Consider the following 18,117-nt stretch of genomic DNA (forward strand, 5'->3'; position numbering starts at 1 on the left):
ACGCATGCACTTGCACACACACATATACTCACACTGCTCAATCTGTCTATCCTAAATGACTAATGTTTTTTTTAAATTTGCCAGCACCTAGCCCAGTAGAGGTGTCTCTTGTCAACAAAAGCACATCATCTATATGCATTTGCTGGAGTCCGGTCAGGGGAGTTGTGAGCGGACTCACCCTGTCAATCAAAAACCAAACATCCAGCCAGGAGCTGATCATTTCTCATCAGGAGGCCAGGTCAGTCTCAATCTTGACAGGCAGTGTACAAATTATCACTGTTTTGTGAGACTGGAATCACAATCACCACCAATGAAAAACGTTACTTCTAACAACAAGTGAGTGCAACATGGTCCGCTCAAAGCTTGTGTGTAAAAGCACCGTGTGCTGTGTGTGTTTGACAGATCTTACTGCTTTGAAGGCCTCGCTGCCGGAGGTGAATATACAGTTGAAGTGATAAGCACCAGTGGGGAAAAAAGGAGTCAACCTGCTGCTATGATCCTCTATACTAGTAAGTTAAACAGTGTGAGATATATGCAGTGCTAAATATCAATTGTGTGTGTGCCCACATTTACATGTGTGTGGGAGGGAGAGAGAGAGGGGTAGAAAGAAAATTATTGGGATTATAAAATGAATGTAGCAGAAAATTAACAGTCACAGTAGAGCAGAAATATGCAAATACTGTTTAAAATACACATTAGATTAGGAAAGTGAGACTATAAAGAAAACATAGATTTCTGTAAGGTGTGCAGATTCATTTCATACCCACTATGGTAAATAAACTGCATCTAAAAGGTGTTTTCCTTTTTTAAGCAACCTCTAAAGCACTTAACAGCACAGGTACCATTCACCCATTCACACACACATTCAGTGTCTTGTACCAAAGACACTTTGCTATGTAGGCTGGAAGGGACAGGTATCAAACCACCAACCTTTCATTTGATAGATTGCTACTCTACCTCCTCGCAAATGTTATGATCGACCAAAATTAGGCTCAATACAGGAGGAATAAATCTCAGTTTTTATTATTTTTGCCCCCGCCCTGACTGTAAAGAAGCTGGGAGGGAAAATTGAGTGATATTCATCTCTACTTTGTCTGAGAAAGGAGATCGAGGTAGTGAGGGGTGCTACTGGACATTGTGTCCAAGGTTTGTCTGTCTATTCTGGTTAAACCTTGATAATGTAACCTGCATATTGTTTCCTTTCATTCTACTATTCTCATTCATGCATCTCGGACAAACATCCTGCCCTACACTCCCTCCTCCAAACCCTCATGCTCCCAGACACACCTGGCTGAAAACCTGCAATCTGTTGAGTGCACTTTGTAGTTTTATTCATGTAAAATGTACGAAAGAAATTATTCATGTTTCTATAAAAACATGAATAATTTCATGACATCTTTATCCTCCTCAAAATAAACCTATAAAATGTGTAAAAAGTTCCTGTTACACCTGTATTCACGTGTCAATAACCCAGAGTCAGGGGCGTAAATATAGACAGTGCAGGCAGGGCAGTTGCACTGGGGCCCATGGGGTAAGGTAGCCTGTAGAGAGTAGTATTTTAGGCAGAAACTACTAACAATAACTAACAGTAACAGTACTTAGTCAGATTGCCACATTAGTAATATGCATATGTTCAGAGAAGAATTCACAATAATTTGGAAAGATTGCCATTTGCTATATATTCCTTTGAAATGTGCTATGAAATATATGCTCATTCGACATAATCTATGAGTAATCTTTAGTAAACTGATCAATTAAATGAATGCATTTGTATTTTCTTTGGTATTTTGTTGTATACATATGCGCAATGATGATATCTGGGCACTGTGTATGTTGGTTTTATCCAATATCAACTCTCTCTCGATCTCTTGATCATGTGTTGAGACAAGAACAGTATTTCTAGTTTAGGTGCATAACTGGTCAGAAGCACGCACAAGGGCCCATCATAATTGCATGCACTAGGGCCCTTTGTCACCACCTTACGCCACTGCCCAGACTGACAGTGTACGTTGATGATGTGTGAGTACATGGTGTCACATGCTAATGGTAATCTTGTCTCCAGTCCCAGAGGTGCCACAGGAAGTGGCTCTTTCGGAGCAGGTAGTGACGTCTGTGTTTGTCACTTGGAGACCACCACCAGGACAGGTGGAGGGTTACAAGGTAGGACATGTATACTAGTGCACCTGTTCAGTCCCAAAAATCCCTCACTGAAGCAGACACAAGCATTATATATTTGAACACCATCGTAACCTCCAGACATATGTGATGTGCATATATCATTTGCCTTATTCAAAATTGTTTGTTTTTCAAGTGCAAATGAATCCACTTGCGTCAGGTTCTGCATTTATCTGCTGGTTACTTAGCTACCATTGTCATCACCACTGATTGGGTTACCAACCCTTTAAAGATGTATGATCTGCATAGAGCCACAGCCAAGAAGAATGACCAGGCACATTATATGCACGCACAACACAAACCCACATAATGAGACATAAATGTGAGAAATTAGTAGATACAGCATTCATAAAACTAAAATTATCAGATTTTTGCCACAAGTAATTGAAAAATAAATCAAGTGTTCTACAGAAAAAGGGCCTTAAGATTTAAGAAAGTTTGTTTCTTTTTTTTTTCTCAGCTTGTTTTTGGCCTGCGGTCTGTAGACAGGAAGTCATGGATTGAGGTGCTTGTCCGGGGCACACGTTATGAGATCAGGGATTTGATCCCGGGGTCAGACTACAGTGTCAGCATCCAGAGCGTTCTGGGCTCAGACACCAGTCAGGCAGTCCACAGAGAGTTCAGCACACGTAAGAGAAACACTCATACACACAGGCCCAAACTTTGTACAGTCTTTCAGAAAGCACTGGCCTGTCAGGACAGAGTAAGCTGTTGTTGATTTCTGAGTCATAGCGTTATGCTTTTGTAACACAAATAAATAATTACAATTTGGTCTAAGGGATGAAAACTGTAAGTGTAAAATCATTTTCCAGGCCCAGCAGGATTGTGCGCCCTTCGTTTGGACAGCATTAACTCTTCTGCTGTCTCTGTGAGCTGGGACAGTGCCATCGGAGAGTTTGACTTTCACCGGGTCTCCGTGGCCAACACCTCAGTCACAAACACGCTCATCGTACCCAAGGAAGAGCGGGTTGCCGTGGTTACAGGGCTGCTGGATGGCTGCAGCTACAACTTGAGTGCTGAGAGAGTGAGAGGCATGACAGTGGGGAGTGCTGCTTCTCTGACTATAACCACAGGTAGATGATATTACAAGGGCTGCGCCGGTCACCACCTCATTATTATCATTTGCACTGATCGCCCCTTTTCATTGAAATACTGAAACTTTCTCCACCTCTCTGACTCCATTCTTCCCTCACCTGTCCTCCATGAGTGCCAGCCCGTGTACAAGGAGTGCGTGTTGTAAATGTGTCTGCACGTGCGTTCTCGCTACGTTGGGAGCAGGCGGCGGGTTGCGTGGATCATTACCAAATCAACCTGCTACCAAACCAAGGACAAGTCACAGTGCACCCTGCACGTGACGGATATATCCAGGTACACACTCTGCTTAGATGCAATAACAAAAGCATTTACACTTCATTTCAATATACACTTTGATAGCATGCAGTACAATGCACCCTGAATACCATCAGTGTAATGCGAGCAGTTCAAAGAGGGAAGGACTAGCATTGTAGAGCTCTAGACTCACAGCTTTATGATACTGAATATACAAACTACACACACACGAATACACATGCATCATCTCTCCTCCTATTCAACCAAAATCCCGCCCCATACTGTCTCCTCCTGACTGCCAGGTGTCAGGTACCCCCCGAAATGTAACCTTACACACCACACACAGCACAGAGTTGAGTAATAGATCTCATTATTTATTAAGTTGGCCTCATGAGTTCAACCCTGAATCATTCATTTGCTTAAGCAGCTCTCCTGAGAGAGAGAGAAAGAGCAGAGGGAGCAGAGGGAGAACATTAGCCTTGTGCTAATGAGAAGAGCCACTGTCCTCCCCAGTTAGCCACTAAAATTTTTGAATACCTAAAGATCAAGAGCTGTAATATCCCACGCGTGGACATCTAACACTGTGACCTTTTACTCATGCCACTAACCAGCTTCTAGACCTGGAGTTACTCCTGGATTACCTGTAGACCGCTACTAAAGATCGATTACTAACACTGGATGCAGCGCTCCTGGCGAGGCCTCCAACCTGCTGCATCTAAACTAAAGCTAACTCTGCTACCCAGCATGGTTTTCCACTCACTTTTGCTGCTGCTTGCACACTTGCATCAGGCACGGTTACAGGTAAGAGTTGAACACCAAATATGTGGCATTGCTGAACATATAGAACAATAACATGTCACACTTTCAGACTTTTAGACCGTTCTTGTTAAATGCTCATATTTCTTGGAGGTAACATAAGGTGTTAGTGTGACTGGTTGCCATCCAGACATACTGATGTCACAGGTGGTTGCAACACACACTAAAAGGAAACTGCAACACTGATCCGTCATGCAGACATAAAAGAGCATAGAAAGAAACAAACAAGTGCAGCCACGAACAGAAACAAGTTGTCATCTGCTCACAACCACCCACCTTCACATGGATACAGATGGCTGAGGATGTAAGGTTCCTCTTCAGATAGAGTTGTGGTGATGTTTTTTGGAGGCTACATAATGAAATACATTTCCAGAAGGCTGAGTGCCCTTAGGGTTGTTGCAGAAAGTAATTAAGATATATTCTTGCTTCTATTTGGTGAGGTTTTCAGAATGTGGGTATGTGTACATGGTGCACTACTACTGAAGAGATAGTGAAGTGGCCAATTTTAAAACAACAGAAATAATGAATAGATACATAAAACCCCCCAATATCCCCAAGTTTCTGTTTAAGATGAAATTACATACTTGAAATTTGAGGCGTTTTGCAAATAAGAATCACTTTAATGTATCTAATTCCAAGTTGGCAATTATGAACATTTCCTGTTTTTTTTTTATGCAGTAGTAAACAGAATATCTGGGAATTGGACTGTTCCCAAACAACAAATGACAACTGACAAAATAAGCAAAGGAAACCAAAAAAGGAAGCAAAATGTCAACTTGGGCTTAAGAAAACTGTCATAGGCAATTTTCCCCATTCTCTTGCATTTTATATCACGTTATACATTTTTAATATATAACAGTGTTAAGTAACATTTCCTTATGCTGAGGTCACATTTGTCGTTTCATGTGTCACATTAATTGTTTGAATTTGAATAATGTCCAGTTTAAAATCCATTAAACACAAAACACATTTAGAATAGGACGAGTTGTTTTAATAAAGAAGTAGTAATAAAGTAGTGACAGAAGTATTCAGTTGCTTTATCGAAAAAAAGTACTAAGGCAACACTGTGAATATTCTCCACTCTAAGTAAAAGTCTTGTAATCAGTATGTTACTATATGTACTTTAAATATGGAAAGTAAAAGTGTAGATAGATATGATATCTATATCTATCTATCTATCTATATATAGATAGATAGATAGATAGATAGATAGATAGATAGATAGATAGATGGATGGATGGATATATAGATATATAGCATTTTAACACCTTTATTTACAGTTGGGTAGATTAATCTACAGCAATGCATCCATCATACTTTATGTGCTTGTAGCATTGCTGTCCTGTGAGAACCACTTCTCTCTTAAAATTGGTTGTAAGAAGAACAACCCTGTATTCAGCTTCATGAGAATGCATTGTCCAGCTGATCCAAGAGTTTATTTAGCTTTAAAAAGTAGGAGAATTTTTCTGCACATACAGGAACAATTTATCCTTGAGTTTATCACTAATATTCAAAATTAACACATCTTGAAATACATGGTTTTCATAGCACAGAAAATGTTTGAAAAATTGCAATTTGAGAAGTAAATAAAGCTGTTAGACAAACGTAGTGGAGCAGACATTAAATTGCATAAAATGGAGAAGTACAAGTACCTCGAGTTCACACTGTACTTAGTTACAACACTGGGTACTTTAGCTGTAGGGAAACCACTGTGTATTAATAATGATCTTGCTGGTCTTCTTGTGTATGCATATGTGTGTTTGTATGTGTGTATGTTCTGACCACATGTCTGTGTTTTGCTGTTTTCACAGGCTGATGTGGTTAATGTCAGTCCGGGGTCACAATACAGTGTAACGGTCACAGCAGCCTCCTCCCCCAACATCAGCCCTGGAGTTAGCCGCATGATCAATACTAATGAGAGTGGTAAGACGTGCACACACTGTTTGTTGTTGTTGATGACATGGGTTTCGTTTTGGGCTGTTAAAATGCCATCAGGTTCTCGTCTGCCCTCTGCTGTTTCACTTAGTCCCTGTGTAGCACATGTACACACACACTCTGAGGAAGGGGAATTAGTACAGTAGATGTGTATGTGTGTGTGTGTGTGTGTGTGTGTGTGTGTGTGTTGCCTGTTTAATTCCTCTTAGGTAACTTAAGCCTGGGCTTTTGAACCGCAGGATGAATGGGTCTGCAGTGAATGTCAGTGAAATGCCACTGCTGTGTGAGGCCTTATTCATCAGAGTTCAGCCTAAAACACACACTCTCTCTCTCTCGCTCTCTCTCTCACACACACACACACACACACACGCTCGGGGGACTGATCCCCACCGCAGACAACAACATTATTCTTCAAATGACTCTGTGTTGTGTTGAGTTCAGATATATGAGTATCTGTATTAGATGTTTGCTGTATTGACTGTAGTTACACCGTAAATATGATGAAGATGGGATATGGAAAAACATTATTCTCTTTCCTCCTCTCTTCTTCTTCCAACATTTCCGTTTATTTCCTCCAGTTCCTCCTCCGCCTGTACCCTCAGGCCTGGAAGGAGAGCCAGTGGGCTCTAATGGAATTCTGCTGTCCTGGTTAATGCCAAGTGACATCGATATTGAGGGATACATCATCAGGTAATTCTTTGATGTCTTCTTGGAAGAACAACTATGATTCTAGATTTATGTTTGCTCTACTGACAGGGGTCAACACAAGTTGTGAGTCTCAAATTCACACCTCAAGAGAGCTTTGATGTCTTTGCCTGCTGAGTCATTGTGAGATAATGAAAGTCTCAATGCCAATAAGTATGACTACAAAGATACATACTGATAAAATGATACTTCATCTAATAAAAAATGTTGACAGTATTTTGTAAAATATAAATTTTGCATGCAGTAGGTTTAACAAAAATGTATCATAACAATGTGTAATCTCAAGCCTTAATGACATGTTCTATAATGTTGCTGTGAAAATATTTTTCCTTTGTTCTCATGTAACATTGTGGGAACATTTTATAAAAAAACATTCTATGATCTGTCACCTCTTAACATCACTAAAACATCCTCAGTTATAGTTCAAACGTTAAGTTTTAGTCAGCATTTAATCTGACAGGAACATTTAAAATGATAAACATACTGAAAAGCTTCTTCGAACATTAGATTAAAATGTTTTCTTTAAAAAAAAATGATCACAACTTTTAGGTAACATTAGCCAGTGTTGTGGGAACGTTCCCTGCTAGCTGGGATAACACGCGCAATGAAAGTGGAGCTGTGATGTTGGAGGGTTACAGCAGACTGTGTTAGAAGTAAAGAGATGGTGTCTGCTCAGGTGCTTTTTGAGTCACTATTTTTAGCATCCATAGGTGTGCTCGGCAGAACTTTTAGGCACACTCCAATTAATGGTGACCAAAATTAAATAAAGCGTTTGCATATAGATAGTATTTGTTTATGGTCTTTTATTACATACTTTTTTGTTCTGTGATAGTGCGCCAGCTATTTCGTCATTAGGCCACTTCACTGTGTTTTTGTTGTACCTTGTTATTATGACATGATTCAGCGCCGTGACTTTTGAACTTCCTTGATTTTCATGTTGCCTGCCACCCATGCTACCACTGCGGACACAAAGAGTACAGAGCTGGATCAAAAGACTTACCTTACCCCTTTCTCTCTCCTACAAACTCAGACTGAAAACTGATCAAATGGAAAAAATAAAGCAGTGCTGATTAAATATAAATCAAGATAATATTAACGCACTTCTTATTTCTTGACTAATATTTTTTTAGAAACACATTTTAGTGCCCTGTTTAGCTGCAATAGAGAGAATTTGTGAACAGGAGGTGAGTTCCACACTGCTTCCTGTGCAGTGAAAATAGAGACCACAAATGTGTTTATTGGTCTGGTATGCCGTGGAGCATTCTGGTAGTTGTAGGTTTTTTCTACCTATTTAGCAAAAGCAAACACCACAGTCCTTTTTCTCTATTTTCTCTGACCATGCAGCACCAATTTCAAAAGGTATGCATCTTTCTACTTCATAAGTGGCGTAGTTTTATATGAGGACTCTCTTCAAATCAGTGAAATACTTTTTTAAAACTCTTCTTTGCACTGTTCTTTTGCTCGTGAAACTAACAGGATGTAAATCTTTTACTGTGCCTCAGAGTTCTTCATCCAGCCCCATACTGTTCATAAATGTATAATGTGAGTTGAAAGATGATGATCTTAAACACTGATCTCTCCCTGTAGGTACAAAGAGGTGTGTCCCTACCCTGATCCCACCTTCACCCAGGTGACCAAGTACCTGGATGTACCAGAGACACTGCTCACTGACTTCACCTCAGGTTCTACATACCACATTCAGGTAAGTTACACAATTCAAGATTCAAAACTTTATTCATATCATAAGGTAGCTGATAGGAATTCACTTTGGTCATCTCGAATACAACTTAAACCTAACAACAAAACCTTTATCCTTAAAAGAATAGTATAAAAAATGATAGAACAACCTTTCTTAACAAATGACATGGATAAACTTAGTTTAATATGTATGGTGGCCATATTCAGTGGCCAAAAACACTTACAGTGATAGATTTAAAAAAAAAATCATCTTTATCTTTCAGATAATTAGGATTAACTTTGTTGGTCAAAGTCATTTCATATAGGTGGCCATTTGATTACCTGCAAAATGCACTGAAGTTTAAGTTTTGTCAGTCAGTGTTATACAACTCCTCTGTTACACCAAAGTGTCATCCATTACACTGAATGACAAATGTGTGTTACTACATACACACCCAGACACCAGCCAATCTTAGTTTGTCTCATAAGAAGCATATTCCTGGAAACTGTCCTGTATTATCATGTGGACAGATCCCTCAGGACCAGACTATTCTCTTGATCTGGCTGAATGCTGGTAATTGATCCTGACTGCATTATTAATCAGGTAAACAGATCTATGGATCAGCCATGGCTCTTTCCACTGCCTGTTGTCACTGAGCTTGAATGTGATCGTGCTTATTAGTTTTCAGAATTCATTAACCCACAGTAACCTTCATACAAATGGACTCTGAGAGATGGACACACATGCTTATACCTGCACATACTGTATTTGTGTGTGTGTATGGGTGTGCTAATGAGTGTGTGTGCATGTATCACATTACAACATCTCACCTGTGTTGGCCCACTAAGCCATGCACAAAGCTTAGCTGACAGAGTGAGAAAGCTATATTCATGTTAAATTCACCCAGCAGTAAAAACCATAGATACTATATGCTGTAAAAAACCTGTTTTAATGCATCCTTTTGTCTGTGTTTTTTTTTAAATAGTTGACAGCTGTTTTTTTATTTTCATAGATAAAATAAGTATTGGTCCTTTACAAGCAATTGAGATAATGTCATGAACACATTTATTACAGTGGTCCTCCAAAGGCTATGACCTATGCACACTTAAAAATGTCTGATTTATGTCCCTGTTTTTAGATTTAGATTGAATATACTTTATTTTAAACACAAAAAAAACAAAATAAAAAATTAAGAGTGAACATACATAACAGATTATCAAAAGGTAACAAAAATTAACATTTTATGTCCAAAAGCAGTAAGAAGAAGCAAACTGCTTGTCTAGTTCTTCCCCTATTCTGTTCTAATCCATCAATACATCCACCATCCATCCCAAAAGCTTAACCACCCTATTCATGCTCTTAATATATAATCAAAAACACTAGCCTCAACAAAAAGAAAACCAATATCTATTTCACAATTAGCATGCTCTACATTTCCCTTCTTAATTTCTGTACCTCATGAAGAATATTGTTTTGTACATCTTTTTGAACTGTCTAGTATTTTGATTTTGATTTCTTTTTCCACAAATCACCCCACATACAGATACGCATACTTTAAAGGATTACATTTGATTAATGTCTCTCCTCAAATGTATGTATTATGTCTCCTTTATTATATACACATTATCTTTGTCCTTTTTTTAATTTAATTTGATTATATAATTATTTGTTCTTTTTGATACAATACTTTCAGTTTTAGCTGATTCCATCTGTTTTTTACCTGTGAATGTACATAAATATGATTTCATATATTTTTTATATGAATGCAGATTATCACTTCTGCAACAACACTCTAAATGCATGATCTTTTTTGGCTTAATAAAAAAAAAATTGGCCTTATTGAAATGGCACTGATTTAACTGTGGTCATCTGAGGCTGCAGTTTTTAAAGCTGTTCTTTAGCATTACCATGCAGGTGTTATGTTTGCCTTCTGGTTGTGTCTCTGTAGGTTGATTTTCTACACATATCTGCACAAAGAAATATTTTTATATTCAATTTAAAAAAAGTTTAAATGCCCTCTGACCAATTGTAAAACACAAACATGTTTCTTCTTTATGATTAGTTGATTTATTTTTGTTAAATATGCAGTGTTTTCTCTTGTTGTCCTCTATAACTATTTAAATAAGTAAATGCTTATAACTATTTTAATTTGGATGAAAGCTGAAGATGTATGTTTCAAGATAAAGTTTTGGAGATGGCCTTCAGTGTCATCCTGATAATCAGACTTTAATTGCCATTTTATTTTCACTTCAATGTTAATTTATTTTTCATTCTTTTTTTTATTCGGTTTTACTCTCGTAGAAGGACAAAGTTGCAGGCAGCAGTTCAGAAGCTGGGCTCTGTTTACATATAGCTGACACATGCATGGTGTATAATGTTGTTAATATGTTTCTGGGAGTATTGCTCCAGCTGTGATCATTGTTTGAGATAAGCACCTAATCGGGATCTCATGACTGCTCTATTGTCACGTAAATGATTTAATCATTATTAGTAATACCGATACTGATTCTCTCTCTGTGTCTCTGTCCCTGTAGGTAGCAGCCATAGTTCCATCTGGAATAGGAGCCTTCAGCAAATCTTTATACATAAAGACCGCTGAATCGCGTAGGTGTTCATGCACATGCACACTCTTGGATATGATCCCAAAATCGAAAACAGAAATTGTATATATACAGTCTGTGTGTGTATACATTTATTTGTGCGTGCATTTCCTGCAGCCCCCGGCCTGGTGACCAATCTGACCGCATTTGCTCAGAACCACACCTCTGTCTTGGTCACCTGGTTCCTGCCACACCGCATTAACGGCCTCATCACAAAGTTTGCTGTAAAGGCTAAACATGCTCGTACTGGGCAGACAGTCCGCACACTGGAGGTGGATGCAGAGGACATCATGACCGGAGCGCTGCCTCACTGCAATGTACTGCATTATACTCCACCCTCTGTCTTTTTTAACTGGACTTTTAAACTGCTGCTGTAAAATGTTGTGTTTGTGTCAGGATTATGGATGCTACTCTGTGTAATATAAGGTTGGGAGTTCTTCTAATGTACTTTCCGTCTATGTGTGTCCTGTATGACTTTGTATGTATAGGATGCAGCTGATATCCTGTCCCGTGCCACTCTCAGCCCCTTAGAGATAACAGCATCGTCCTCACCCATCACCCTCTCTGCCGTGCCCCCTGCGGCCTCCTGGAGTGTGCCCATATCAGTGGGAGTTGATCAGCTACGACCTTACACCGCCTATTTGTTTGAAGTGTCTGCCTTCACCTCTGATGGAGAGGGACAGATAGCCTCTACTATGGTTCGCATGCCCGAGTCAGGTGTGCAAAAAGAAGCAAACCAGAGTTCTTTTAATTCGTGCATATACAATTAGGGATGCATGGCAATATTGGCACATTATCTGTAACTGTAGATATTGGCTTTTTGGAAGTGGTTCACAAAGTTGGCAAAAGTTACATCGTATGAACAAGTCACTTTAAGCTGTATGGACAGGACTGAGAAATATGTGGTGAGGTGAAGAGACCACTTGGAGTTCATTGCTGATGTGGACAGATCGTGAACTGAATCGTAAACCATGTGCATAAGACTCACTTACACACTTAATGGGTGTCTGAGAGCTAACCAGCTGCTTGTTGATAGGAGGAGATTGTGGTGCAAATTAATGTAGGACCATGAATTTGTTATGTATGCGTTTTTGTTCTTTTGTTTGTTTTTTCTTATAATTACTAATCTATTTTTATTTCTGTAATTTTTAATTATTATCATTATGTTATTTAGCAATTTATTGTTTATATATGTACATGTACATGTAATTTGACAATGTGACATTGTTTAAGTGGAAAAAATTCAATAAGATAATAGTGAAAAGAAAAAAAGGAATAGAGGAAACAACCAGCATGCTGATTTCTGCTGATATTAAATTTTATTTGTTTAGACAAAGTAAATATGTACAAAAAAAACATCAGCCTTAAGTTGAAGCATTTTTCTTATTTTTCACAATGAAGGAATATTACATACATTGAAAAGCATTATATTTCATGTGTCCATGTGCTGGTGGGCCATCCCTATGCGTATAGAATATGATGTTAGTTCCACAGCAGAAGAGACCTGATGATCACCAAAAGTATGGGGGAAAAGTGGATGTATTGATATGGGTATAGATCTTTGTATGCCGTTTTTACAGCAAGTATACAAATCATTATTTTTGTCTTTTTGCATATTGCAGCCCCAGAAGACCCCCCACAGAACTTCTCAATACTGAATATGACATCTAGATCGATCTCTGTGTCCTGGAGCTCTCCCAACATTGTCACAGGAAAATTCACCTATGTCCTCTACCTTTATGGACCTACAGGTTATTAAATATTCACTCTTGCATGCACACAGACAGACTCAAGCTTTATATTGATAACAATCCAAACAGAATTTAATATTTCTTCTTGCCAGGATATTTGTATGAGAACAGCACGGGAGACACGCGCTTTGCTCTGGCTGGTTTGACCCCCTACACAAGGTACACCATAGCAGTCCGAGCCAAAGCCGCTGGAGAAGTGGGTCCAGCAGCACAGGATGATGTAATCACACCTGCCGAAGGTGAGACTGCTCATAAACAATTGCACTAACACACATCTTTTTGCATTTGGATATATCTCAACAAATTCACGTAGTATTATAACAAACTTTCTAGTTTAAAACTATTCTTCAAAGAGAGCTTAGACTTTCAAATCAAACAGACCTACAGAAATATCAAGGATAACACAACAAAGTCCCGTCAGTATTTGCATGCATAGAGGTGTGTTTTGTGTACTTTTATGTCTAATACTCCCTGGCTCTATTTTTGTATTTGTGTGAGTAGCACCAAGTGCAGTGCAGGACTTGATGGCAGAAGCCGAGGATTCGGTTTCAATCCGTGTGAGTTGGAGAATCCCTGCCCAACCCAACGGTCCCATCACCCAGTACAAACTGCAGGTTCTGGTTGGCGAGATTCTGCTGCAGGAAATAACCCTCACTGCAGAAATGGTAGGCGAGATGTTAAATGTTTAGCCACCATGAATGCATCACATCGCAGGTTGAAATTTAAATCCTCTGGAAACGTGTCTTGAAATAGTAAGAATGCACATATTATATCAAAGTGTAGTGTCTCATTAAGTATCTACAAAAATCTGAGTGAAAACAAATGTTCCCAACTATTAGAAAACTGAGTTGAAAACAACTCATTTTGAGAATAACAGCATTTCTCAAGACTGTGTGGGCATGGCAATTCACATTTTGATTGACACCTCATTGGATCCCACCTTTTGCCAGCTGTCTCTTATCTCCAGGACAACAGCCATGGAGCAGAGCAGAGTCTGTGTGGTACAGCTCTATCTGTTCAACCCTCTGACTCTGGCTGTGTTTATAAATGCAGTCTGACGCTCTACACTAACATGAAAGAGCTGTTGTTGGGAAGCCACGGAGGGTTTTATTTCCCCATGAATTAACAAATCCACTCTGGTCATGTGCTGCTCCTTCTCCCCAGACTGAGCTCCCAGAGTGCACTCGGACACTCCCACAGTGCACTGCTCTGGAAAACCCAATGGTACATTCCAAAAGTGGTCCCAATTTACAAAGAGTCAAGTTTGTACCAGAGTGCGCTCCACAGCACTCAGAGTGAGTGTTTCAGAACACCCCCTTTTGAAAGAAGCATTGATTTTTTACGTGTTAAATTAGTATCAGCTGACAGCTGCCTGTGAATCTTTTATTGGCTTTATTGATATTACGAGGTATGGATCGGGGATAATCATGCCCGAATTAAGCCAGCTACAGGAAACTGGAAAAAACAGATTTGGATTGAGACTAATGTCTGATCATTTTTTAAATACTTTTTAGTATCAATGTAAGATTCTAATTTACATATTAAGACATTTTTTTTAGATTTGGGTTCCCAGAGGCTTTAACTGTAAATCGGATTTCTATACAAAACAAAGAAAAGTGTTTTTATTTACAATGTATTGGTCTATACTATATCACAGACTCCTGTACATCCCATTAGAACTGCACTCCAAGAATACCTGTGAAGTTACATGTTACAGAGGCATTTGTCAGTTTAAATGGTTTTTAATACGACTTAATAAAAATAATAATTCTGCCACAACCTCATTAATGAACATATTTTTTCAGCAGGTTTTCATCAACTTTTTGTAAAGTTTACAAAAGATATGGTTTATCCCACTGGCATTATGGATTGCAATAAATTATACTGCAGTGGTGCTGTGTCCACTTGCTCTACATGCTCCTCAGAAATATACAAATATCTATAATCACTGGGATTATTATTAAAACATTCATATGCAATGTTTAAGCCATGTCCATTAACTACTGTTACAGCCAACCAGAAGAAATCAAAAACTACAGTCAGACCGTAAAATGTCATTTTTCTTTCCTCAGAATACAACTGATTTGTATGAAGATGAGACACGTCCTCCTCATGTCCAGAACAATCCGGGGCGCCGTAAGAGAACTGCTGAGCTCAGTACGACCGCATCACCAATGACTTTCACCGCCACTATTTCTGATCGCACACTACTCGCTGGTATGACTGTCTCCAGCATCACACAATTGGGGCAAAGAAGCACTGACCAAATCACTAATATGGATGGTCAAACAACTGCTCACTCCATGGTCACAGAAATGCCTGGTTACAATTCTTCTTCACACTCTAACAGCACAGCGATTCCGTCTTCTGACTCTGCAGTCTCTGGGACCTCTGCATTCTCTCTCACCTCTGTGTCAGCTTCCATGCCTCCACCCTGGCTGACAAAGCAATCACATGCTGGGGATATGACCTCAGTTTCCTCCCCCTTGGCCCTGACCCCAGGCCAGCTACGCTTGTCCACACATGATGCATCAATTACAGGACACGCTACACGTAGTGCGGCAGCTTCTGGTACCACAGGTTGGAGAGCATGAACCATAAACAGTGCCTCTTTTAACTTCCTGCACCCCTTGAGATGAAGATTTTTTATCTGAAACAGTTCTTATGAATCCTGTATGTTGATGTCTTTCTGCATGCATGCTGCAGGTGTAACAGTGAGAGAGGAGGTGATGGATGTTTTGTCCGAGGAGTTGTCTTACCTGGTGTCTGATCTGAATCCCTTCACCGAGTACACGTTCAGGGTCAAGGCTTACACAACAGTGGGAGAGGGTCCAGCAACAGACATCACTGAGAAGACCAGGGAGCAGGGTGGGTGGTCACATGCTACATTACATTACATCATATTTATTTAGCTGGAAATGTTATCCAATCAGTGCATTAAACCATGCAGACAAGTGCAGAATCATGTAAGTTCATCAATTTCAACAATATGTGGATCTACTTCAAACACTACATTTAGAGATCATAGGACATAGATTAAGGGGCAGTTTACATGGCAATGGATCTATGACGTCACCGCCGCATTTTGTGCATGCGCATAGTTTTCTTCTATGATGTGTCATTACAAAGTTACATGATTGGTCAGATGGGTGTATTGGCAGGAACTCCACTGTCGATCGCTAATGCGCAGACTCTGGCTTCGAATTATGTCACCAGCACAAGATGGCAGCACCTGTATACCGGAGATTTTAGCCTCACTTAAGCATGGGGGGAAAGTGGGTATGCATTGTCCATCTTTAAATGCAGCGTATGGTGTACACGAGGATCGTTTTGAAAATGTAAGAAAACACTGATTTTTTTTTTAAACGTAAAGGAAAGAGTTTTCTGTGTCTAACCTTGACCCAAGAGGTTCGGTTTTTTTTTTTGTTTTGTTTTTTTTTTATCACTTGGACTAATCTATAAAAAAACAAATAAATGATAGATCCTACAAAACCTAAAAAAAAGGATATTTGTCCCTAATAATGTCCTTTACTGTGTGTTTTTTAGTCCCTAGCTCAGTGCTTGAAGTATCCTATCAAAATATCAGCTCCACCTCCATACAAGTGAACTGGGTCCCACCACTCAACCCCAATGGACGAATCACACATTACACTGTCTATGGCCTCAAACTGCACAGTAATCAGGCCCTGAAGTGGGTTACTAACACTACCAGCATATTGATAACAGGTAATCACTTTTTCTGCACAGCTTTTCACAGTCATTGTTATCATAATGATACAGGTCTGCTACTAAATATCTCCTTTCTAAGTATAGATTTGGACAAGTATACTGGTTATAAGCTCCGTGTAGCTGCATCTACAGCTGTGGGAGAGAGCTCTCTGTCTGAGGAGGATGACATCTTTGTTTTCACCTTAGAGGACGGTATGTGCTGAACACAAACTGTATACATGAACAAACTCAAGGATCAACACATTTGTTTAAATATGAGTGGTCTGACCACATAAAATACCAGTTAATCTGTTATTGATTAAAAACTGTAATACTGTACCATCAAACTACAGAGAAAGTGACAAAGCATCTTGTGTTGTGTTTTTGGGTGCCCAGTGTTGCATGAATCTCATACTGGGCCCCTAAAACACCTCCCTATCAATATACGCATGAGACTCTTATCATCACCCTCAACATCGTCAAAGAGTGCATTTAATAATTTCACACCTATTGTTATTGTAATATGACATGCATCTGTTTCCATTGTTGATGTGCCTCTCTCCCCCTCTCCTCCCCTCTCTCCTCCCCCTCTCTCTTTCTCTTTCCTTTGCCATGATTGTATTTCATTTGTTATTTACGACATCTATTGCACGTCTGTCTGTCCTGAAAGAGGGATCCCTCATCATCCTCTACCGCTCTTCCTGAGGTTTCTTTCTTCTTTTTCCCCGTTACAGTGGTTCTTTTTTGGGAGTTTTTCCTTGGGTGATGTGAGGGTCTAAGGGCAGAGAGATGTTGTACACTGTAAAGCCCTCTGGGGCAAACCATGTTTTGTGATAATGGGCTCTATAAATAAAATTGACTTGACTTGATTTGACTAAAACGATTCAGTGTCAGTTAGTCAGTGTCAAAATGATGATGAATATGAAATATTTTAGTTTATTTATCAAATTTACTATACAGTTTATTGTAATTGACATTGAAATAGATTTGATTAATTTGATTATGTTTGTTAAATAAGTAAATTTATCTGAGAGTGCCAATGAGTGATTTGATAATGCATCAGTCAATGACTCATTACATTTTATTCAATGAAAGATCACTGGGATTTTTCCTGTCCATGCCATCCTCAGAGCCTGACTCCCCGCCTGTGAACCTCACTGTGGTTGAGACCAGCCCCTCCACTGCCACACTGACCTGGTCTCCTCCAGAACAAGCCAATGGGATCATCCAACATTATGAAGTCCTATATGAAAACGAGTCCTACTCTGCATTGATGAACACATCTTCTAACAGCGTCACTCTGATGAACCTGAAGCCATTCTCCTTCTACAACGTGACTGTGAAGGCTTACACGCGTTTCGGCCATGGAAACCAAATGTCAGACACTTCATACCTGCTGTCTGGAGAAGATGGTGTGTTT

The 18,117-nt window shown here is 39.4% G+C and overlaps 1 protein-coding gene across 7 annotated transcripts in view; it reads left to right on the plus strand.

Annotated features, from left to right (window-relative positions):
* ptprq (protein tyrosine phosphatase receptor type Q) overlaps positions 1–18,117 on the plus strand; it is a 72,593-nt gene that overhangs the window by 16,747 nt on the left and 37,729 nt on the right. For 5 of the 7 annotated variants that reach the window (XM_042495440.2, XM_088080615.1, XM_088080616.1 and 2 more), the window contains exons 13-32: positions 85–238; positions 403–509; positions 2,063–2,160; positions 2,636–2,804; positions 2,988–3,248; positions 3,383–3,543; positions 6,132–6,243; positions 6,834–6,945; positions 8,548–8,662; positions 11,173–11,242; positions 11,356–11,555; positions 11,727–11,955; positions 12,861–12,989; positions 13,082–13,228; positions 13,491–13,654; positions 15,062–15,569; positions 15,696–15,857; positions 16,536–16,715; positions 16,803–16,910; positions 17,828–18,109. In XM_042495440.2, the coding sequence (XP_042351374.2) occupies positions 85–238; positions 403–509; positions 2,063–2,160; positions 2,636–2,804; positions 2,988–3,248; positions 3,383–3,543; positions 6,132–6,243; positions 6,834–6,945; positions 8,548–8,662; positions 11,173–11,242; positions 11,356–11,555; positions 11,727–11,955; positions 12,861–12,989; positions 13,082–13,228; positions 13,491–13,654; positions 15,062–15,569; positions 15,696–15,857; positions 16,536–16,715; positions 16,803–16,910; positions 17,828–18,109 (3,468 nt within the window). The remainder of the gene's footprint in view (positions 1–84; positions 239–402; positions 510–2,062; positions 2,161–2,635; positions 2,805–2,987; positions 3,249–3,382; positions 3,544–6,131; positions 6,244–6,833; positions 6,946–8,547; positions 8,663–11,172; positions 11,243–11,355; positions 11,556–11,726; positions 11,956–12,860; positions 12,990–13,081; positions 13,229–13,490; positions 13,655–15,061; positions 15,570–15,695; positions 15,858–16,535; positions 16,716–16,802; positions 16,911–17,827; positions 18,110–18,117) is intronic. The other 2 variants (XM_088080618.1, XM_088080619.1) reach the window with 2 other exon arrangements.

The sequence above is a fragment of the Plectropomus leopardus genome, chromosome 7, assembly GCF_026936395.1.
Source record: "Plectropomus leopardus strain MGB_pleo_1.0 chromosome 7, ASM2693639v1, whole genome shotgun sequence".
NCBI classification, from domain to species: Eukaryota; Metazoa; Chordata; class Actinopteri; order Perciformes; family Serranidae; genus Plectropomus; species Plectropomus leopardus.